The sequence below is a fragment of the Dermacentor silvarum genome, chromosome 1 (assembly GCF_013339745.2).
Source record: "Dermacentor silvarum isolate Dsil-2018 chromosome 1, BIME_Dsil_1.4, whole genome shotgun sequence".
Classification (NCBI taxonomy): domain Eukaryota; kingdom Metazoa; phylum Arthropoda; class Arachnida; order Ixodida; family Ixodidae; genus Dermacentor; species Dermacentor silvarum.
This window is the reverse complement of record NC_051154.1, coordinates 268,981,650-268,989,555: the sequence shown is the minus strand read 5'-3', so window position 1 is coordinate 268,989,555 and position 7,906 is coordinate 268,981,650. Positions and strand designations below refer to the sequence as shown.

At 43.9% G+C, this 7,906-nt stretch overlaps 1 protein-coding gene across 1 annotated transcript in view; it reads right to left on the bottom strand.

The window, feature by feature from the left end:
* Positions 1 to 1,918: 1,918 nt before the first annotated feature.
* Positions 1,919 to 7,906, bottom strand: part of LOC119440238 (serine/arginine repetitive matrix protein 1-like) — a 293,035-nt gene continuing 287,047 nt past the window's right edge. Inside the window, exons 21-22 of the mRNA XM_049661047.1 lie at positions 2,045 to 2,200; positions 1,919 to 1,924 (exon numbers count right to left, since the gene is read on the bottom strand). Of these exons, the coding sequence (XP_049517004.1) occupies positions 1,919 to 1,924; positions 2,045 to 2,200 (162 nt within the window). The remainder of the gene's footprint in view (positions 1,925 to 2,044; positions 2,201 to 7,906) is intronic.

The following is a 7,906-nucleotide window of genomic DNA, read 5'->3' as shown; positions in this document are numbered from 1 at the left end:
GACAAGGTACCTAAACAAGGATGCCAACGAGCTCGAAGGAGTGTTTTTAGGTTTTAGCACCGGAATAGAGGCCTATATCATTGCGACTGCAGGTTATATGTAAATGTGTACAAACTCTTAAGGATTCTAGTCACCCTTCCAGTGACCACAGCCAGCGCAGACGAAAATATTTTTTAACATGAGATTCCTAAAAAGTACTTGCGATCTACAATGTCTGAAGAACGCATGGTTAGGCAGGCGCTTCTACACGCCCACAGAGACGTCGGCATTGACAGAAGTCATTGACCGCTTCGCCAAACTTCCCCGCCGAGTCAAGTTTGTCCTTCAGATAGCGAAGCGGCCAAAAATCAATACAAGTAAAAGGCTCAATTCCTACAGGTCCATAAACTCGTAATTATCAAAACGTATTACTGTTCATTAGCTTTTAAAACCGCAGACATTTTCACCGTTTATTCTAAGTTAGCATCATGATCGAAATTATCATGCGAATACGAAAATTACTAGGACATCAATAACCAATTTTGACCGACCTTGCTCAATGCAAGCCCGTCCCCCGCGGCGTTTAGCAACAAACACACTCAGATATTGGGTAGTTCAACTTGCCGCATCATCTATGGCTTTCGTTAGGCCTTTCCTTTTTAGCTGCCTGCTTTTGCTTCTTTTTTGAACCGAAGCAATACCCTTCTTTTATTTTGGGTGCAGAATATTTGTTGCAGCTCTGCAGGCCGTTAAATTACACATTTTCGCACTGATTTCTGTATTATTCCTCTATTATTGTACCCATATGGTGGTGTCACGACCGCCGCGTGGCCCAAGTACATATCACGATTTCTGTGATCATAGTTTTGTTCTTGCCTGGATCGTCTGTCTTTCTACGCGTAAAGTTTACTATCTGTGACGGCACAACATGTTTCTTTGTCTTGTTGGACGCATTATATACACTGACGTTTGCCTAAATACGTATATTTACTGGGAACGTATACGTATCTTTAAATATCTTGTTGCGAGGTTGTGTGTATACAAGGAGGGAACTTTGTTTCCAGCGACACTTATTTGCCCTTTATCAAATTGTGTCTTCACATTTGTATATGCTATTCTATCTTCGCATTTGTAATGTGTAATTTGCAGAACTCCTGCTTTTTATATGTACTCACTCTTGCGACTATAATCTCGGTGTAATTACAATACACGACCGGTAACAGGTGCTCCTGCGCAATCTATTCCAACGAAGGACAGCGTCATTGAGGTTTTTCCCTGGCCGTTGTATATGTACAAAAATATACCCAAGGTTCTTGAATGACAAAGTTTCATCAAAATATTTGTCCTCAACTTCTTCTTTTCATGGCCTTTACGTTTTTCATATCAGCTGCATGCACTGCTTTGCTGGTTTCGAACTGATATAGTCCTAAAGTTGGTGTGATATTTTCTTTACTTAATAAATAGAGAAAAAAAAAACACTGAAGCATTGATATCAGTGATTTTTGCCACAAATTTTGGGACATACGAATATATTCGTGTGTGAACAAATAGATAGTTTACTTGACAGTGCGTAGCGATCAATAATTTGTTGGCAGCATCTAATACACAATGGCATTGGCAATGGTAATGCAGTTATTATTCGTGTATTTGATCCCTCGACAAATTCAATAAGGAGGAGGCCGCGCAGCAACGTGAGCCCCCCCCCCCCCCTCCCCCCTCCTCGAACAATATATCGAGCTATGCCACTGACACAGCAGCATCTTTTGTTATCATACTCTTCTAAACACGCGCTTTCCTCTTGCGAGGTATCGTCGTGACCCGCTGTGTGGTTCAAAAAGACTCTAAAGTCACTTTGGGGCAAGCATCGCGGTGAAGGTCAATTTACACAAATTCACATTTATTCCTACGTCGCCCACGCCCATAGCCATTACAACTGACTTTATTCCTGCCAAGGTGAATTAGGTCACGCCCGATGAAATTTCCGACTATGCATGCCCAGTAATGCTCTCCTAACTAAGAACAAAAGAAGCAAGGATGCTCATCCGCAATGAAACGCATAACTTACCCGGCCAGCGTTGGGCGCATTTGATAAGACGCCGGAAGCCCCGCGCGCTCCGCGGCGTCGTGACTGCCGCATCGGGGACTCCCGGTCGTGGGCGCCCTCTGCCGGCACCGGCAGCTTGGCCGCAGCGCTGCCGCGTGCCGCTTGGCGCTCCGAGCGCTGCACATCAAAACATACGCATGCATGTGACTCTACACAAGCTGCCAAATTACACAATGCGGCTTGCCAATGCGATTGCAAGAAATGCGGCATCCAAACTAAAGTGCATTAATTATAAGCCGTCTAAGTAAACCAAGCAATAATTGGGTTGAAATTCTCCTACTGTTTGAGTTATAGCCACGATTATTAACTTGATAGTAAGTAAGGCCATGCATAGGTTCAACTTACAAGCAATGTTACGGCCCACTTTTTCCCGCGTAATTCCATTTCATGACATTAAAATAAAGCTTGCAGATTTTTGAAAAAGGCAAAGCGAACGCGACAGTCCAACGCTGTACGTCTGTATTGTAGTTTGCTGTCCATAATAAGCGAAGGTCCGCGAAGTCAGCCTACTGTGTTCATTATTGGGTGCTTATAGATGTCTATTGTATCGGAGCACATCACACAAACACAGAACGTTATTCTAACGCCGATTTCTTCTATACCCTTGCTTCCCTGGACCGGTTTCATTTTCTTAATTTTTTTTCCATTCTGCCCGAAATATTTGGCCCCCACCTGTAGAAGCCGCTTACCGTGCACATTCTAGCCGACATATGAACACGCGTGCCGAGGCTCCACCACAATAAATAAATAAATTGGTCCATGAATTAATAAATCAGTCAAATCTGTGCTGCACAACGTCAACAACAACATGCGTACAAAATATTTGCAACAACGTAATCCTCCTTTACGATGCAGTCGAAGGGACAAAGCTGGATAACCTATCGTGTATGGAAGATTTTATAAAAGCTGCCCTTTCCGCTTTGGTGATTTTATAGTGCTCACTTGCTGATTTCTGCATTTTGCGGGTGGATGTGTGTGCGTTTAATGTTTGTTCTTTTGTCTTGTCCTTTGATCTATCGTTTGTAATAAAGCTGTAGTAGCAAACACACCAAGCCGGATGCAGAGTTCGGCTAACCTGTCCCCATCTCGTTAGGATTTCTCTCTCCAGAGAAAGCCTATTTAAAAAAAAAATGGTTTACATACATGGTTTCCACGCAATACAATCTGGCAATACGCATGTTGAATGCAAGGTGGGTGGGCTATGCGGTGCGATTAACGAAAGATGATAGTGTGCACTCGAGAGACTACACGCTAGCCCTGCCATAACGCATTGCCGACAGTCTGAACAGTTTTGCTGTCAGGACCGAATTGAAAAAAAATATTTTTGTTCACTACATTATACGCATGGTTTCCCAGGAATCGTGCACCCAGATTTAAAGAACGACACCAATAATTTTACGCGAATAAGACCTGGTGCATCTCTTTGAAAGTCTTGTTCAGGAACTGGAAGTTTTGTTTAGTCCTTGATATTACGTAACTATGTCATTATTATTCTAATTCTCAAGATATCAATCAGGCGGTTGTAGGTAATCGTAAGACACGTCCAAAACGCGATGTTTTCAGCAAGGTACATATCGCGTCGTTATTTTCTTGGAAAACAGCCCGCGAACTGTGAAAAACATCACGTGACTGCGCAACCGCGCTCACTATACTGTCCCTTCTGGGAGCACGCTAGTGCATTCTCGGTGGTATCTGTTTGCTGCAATAATTACCAGACGGAACTCTGCTGATCCCATCGTTCAGCCACGATGGGAATGGTGGGATAGTAGATGGATTTCTCCAACATTCGAGCTTGTGACTTCAGACGATCTTATGGCATTGTTTGTTACACTCTATCTCTCTTCATTATCATCAATTTCAAAGCAATCCATACTTTTCTTACACCCCAAGTCAAAAGGACTCTGCGAACTCGCATAATCGCGGCTGATTGCAGCTGGTCTGGATCTCCATAGCTGCGGCGTCACAGTGTCAATGCGAAGCTTCTGTGTCAGGTTCTCTGTTCGTATCCTGCTGTCGGACAATTTTAATAGTGTTTATTTCGTTATATATACCGCCCTACTTTCTCGAACATGATCAGTTTCCAATGTCAAGAAGTCGTTTACCTCTATCCGTGCCGCGCCCGTTGGGCATGGTTAGCTCTCTATCGATGGTTTGAAACGCCGCTTTCGTGACCTTCCGCGCCGCTCACGGACACACTGTGCCATCGAGCGGGAAAGGAAAGAAACTATATTTTTCTTTTCTAAGCAGTTCGCTTTTTTCCCACCAAGCGGTGATTTTTAAACGCGCTCCGAAATTTCGGGATCGTCAAAGCAGAAGCCAAAAATGTGCGGCTCCGGAAACGGCCAGCGCGTTTTGGGAGATCGGAGATATCGTGATTACGCTGCCTCTGCGGCGGATCTTATCGATACCTCGAATTGCAGCGAGTCAGAGGACCCTGACATTTCGTCGGCTTTTGAGTCTGAAAGCGACGACGACGCAAACCAGCCCGGAACATCAGGCGGCCGCAGCCCAGCAAGCTCAACTGTAGTGCTTGCAGTGAAATTTTTTTGTAGCGAAATACCTGTTTTAATTTTACCTGTGCTACTGTTTCCGAAAAAATCGAAATAAATTTAGATATTTTTCTGAGATAGTGCATAAGAGAGGGCAATACATTTCGTATATCTTATCATTTTCTTAACATTTTTTTCTTTGTAAATACAAGCGTGTGATTACAAACTTTGTTCAGTTTTATCGCACAATTTTGATTTTCACAATTGATGTCTTTTGTATTACATACATCGTGTTAATAAAACTTTTATGCGTGAAAAGTGCATTCATTGTTCTTTCTGTTAATGTATTAAATTAAATATTGAGTGCAGTAGTTCTTTCAGAAAAAAACATGTGCCGTAACAAACAAAAAACAAATATTTGCCCCAAGGTAGGGAAAGAGTTAAAGCCATAAGGACGAAGGTTAAGGCGAATCCATGTACTAACCATAATTCCCATGATCGCTGAACCACCCTGCCTGCAGCTTCCGTGGATACAAGTGCCGCAGTTTCCTTCAGTTTATGCCTGATATACTCTATCAGTGGTAAACGAAGGTGTTCATCGGTTGCTGGCCCAAGCATCGTAGTGGCCTTATCAGCACACGCATTAGTGCTGTGCAGGACGCGCGAACTCCTGCCGGCGATTATTGTGTATCAAGCGCAAGCAATTGCACTTGCCCTAAACGAAGAGCCTGTTTTGACCGTCTACATGGTTTGCTTTATCTTTATGCTTTGCATCCAATTTACGGTCTGTGTTCCTCTCTATTTCTTTTTGTTGGCTCTTCAGTGTCTATTTATACTTTCATTTACCCTGTACATAGTTGACAACTTTCTTTACCTCTTGCTCCATTGCATGGCCACGCTTAAGGTACCAATATTAGGGCATTTTAGCTGCTCATTTCTTTTTATCTTTGCTCTTTAGTTTTTTTTTCAAAACTAATTTTGTTCTGCGCTTCTCTTCAAAAGAAGCCCAACCCGTATCACCTTAATCTCCCTCATCTGTGGTTTTACCTGGGCCCACAAATACAGTCGTCCCGTAGACCTCTGCTCAATCTCAAACCCCGAACAGATTTCTGATTTAAACGCGGAACTGTATTTAATTACTCGCACAATGTCGTGTTCATCATTGCAAAAAAAGGCTCTATGTATAATTATTGCTGCATTCCGCTTCTCCTTTATTTTCACATCTTCTTGGTGGATGCTTGAGTAAGTATTTCCGTCGTTTATGTTTACGCCGCGGTATCCCTAAAGCTTGACTACGGGTATGACTTCCTGTTGAATTGACATCACGTAATTGCGCGTATCTTTATTAAAAATCATTATTACTGGTTTCTCTGTGCTAAACTTAAGGCCTGCATTTCTCGCTGCGTTACCACACATATTCGGGAATTAAGTCTCTGTAAATCTCTTGCATCGTCCAGTAGTAGCACTATGTCGTCCGCATACGTTAGTCAAGGGACATTCTGCTGCACCATTTGTCCATTTTGCATGTATGATGAAATCCACGGAGTAAGATAAACAGGAGTGCCGACTCCGCCGCCGCGCAACCCATTCGCTTTGGACATACCGTGCAAAGCAAATTATACATCATGTAGCGCCATCCGGAAGAGCGGAGTCGGAGCTCCTGTCTTATCTTACTCCGTGGAAGGGACACATTCTGCAACGCCGGCTCCTGCTTCACAGCGTGTTCGCCAGAGGGCGCTACGAATGAAGAAAAACTGCAGAGGAGAGGAGCAAAGGCGCGGGGACTCTCTCGCGGCGCCTGTTGCCTATCCGTTTTGTCGTCTTCTCCGCGCACGCCCTGACGCCTGTAGCGCACATAGCTCTTGCGGTTCACGGAGTGACGTTAGCAGGAGAAACAAGTCATGTAACATTTTATTTAATTTATTTTATACAGGCCAAATGCAGGGCATTTGTCAGGTGGCCTACAACTTTTACAAGGCACAGGAACAGAAAATAAACAAAGATGGAAAGAAAAACTATAGCAAACGGTAAGGCGATATAACGGCAGTTCGGGTGGTCTCAAGCAATGACAGACGACAGCGAAAAGAAGTTTTTACGCAAAAGCTGACGTTTATCACTCTTTTTTATCTGAGCACGCATCGAGTGCTGAGATGCTTCGCTTGCTTCTTTGTTTCTCGCGGTGCTTTTCGTATCGCCCGGTTCTCTTGCGAGCAGAATCGCCACATTCTCTATAAACATAATATTTGGGAATTCCTGCCAGTGTTTCCTGCTTATTATTTCACAAGAGAAGCTCTGATTATGTGTCTGCATAACTGGGGGAATCATCTCGAAGGCAAGGCTGAGAATTTACAGGATATTCAGCCGGTATTTACACTGGCTAACCTCCTTGTCTTTCGTTCCCTTTCTTTCTCTCTCTCTACATTACGGCATGTCTCTGGACAAGGAAAGGCACCAGCACTGTGTGTAGTTGTAGAGAAATTTAAATTGAGCTCCTCTCGTCCTTCCGCATTGGCGTCTTCTGGTTCCTCCTGGCATTCAGCATCATTGAGCTACGCCAGGCATCCCTAAACAAATTGAAGCAACGGCTCCGCTTCGAAGTCGAGGCACTTTCTTTACATCTAGTAGGACATCACATTTGTCTTTGCTGAAGTAACTATCAAAAATAAGCTGCTTCTCGAAGTGTCGCTCACATATTTTGTCCATTGCTTTAAGCGCTCACTTATTTCAGGAAGTTTTTGACGTCACTGGTGCAGTAGAAGATCAGATGGCGAAGCGAAGAGCGAAAAATTCTCGCGTCCTTAGCCATAACCAGATTTACAGCCGGGAACAAAACACTGTCCTGTTGCTCAGTCTCTTCACGCACAAGTATCAAGATACCTTGTTCCGTAAGGCATGAATAAACATATTGCAGACATGGTAAACAAAGCGAGGAAGACGAAAATTTCGCACCTTCGCTTCCGCGCAGACGTAGAGGAGTGAAAAAAGAGTACTTCTGTTGTGTCTTTTTGTACAGCATCGTTTATCATCTGTTTCCTCTCAAGACATCAAAAAATGTTTCGTATGCGTGTATAAAAGCGCTACCGCGAGTTTATTTGCGCTTTTATTATTTGTGCGCATATATTTTTTGTGTTTGATTACTGTCAAATTGAGACGGCCGAGGGTCCACGTTTGTAGCAGACGACACGCTCTGGGGGTGCCGCGCTGCTCGTTCTGCGCCGGCGTCGCCGCCGGTCTCCACCACTCAGCGCATGCGCACATGGAAGCAAGCTGTTGAGTGTTTTCCACGCGCCTCGACAGATGGCGCTACGCGATGTATGATTTGCGTTGCACGGTT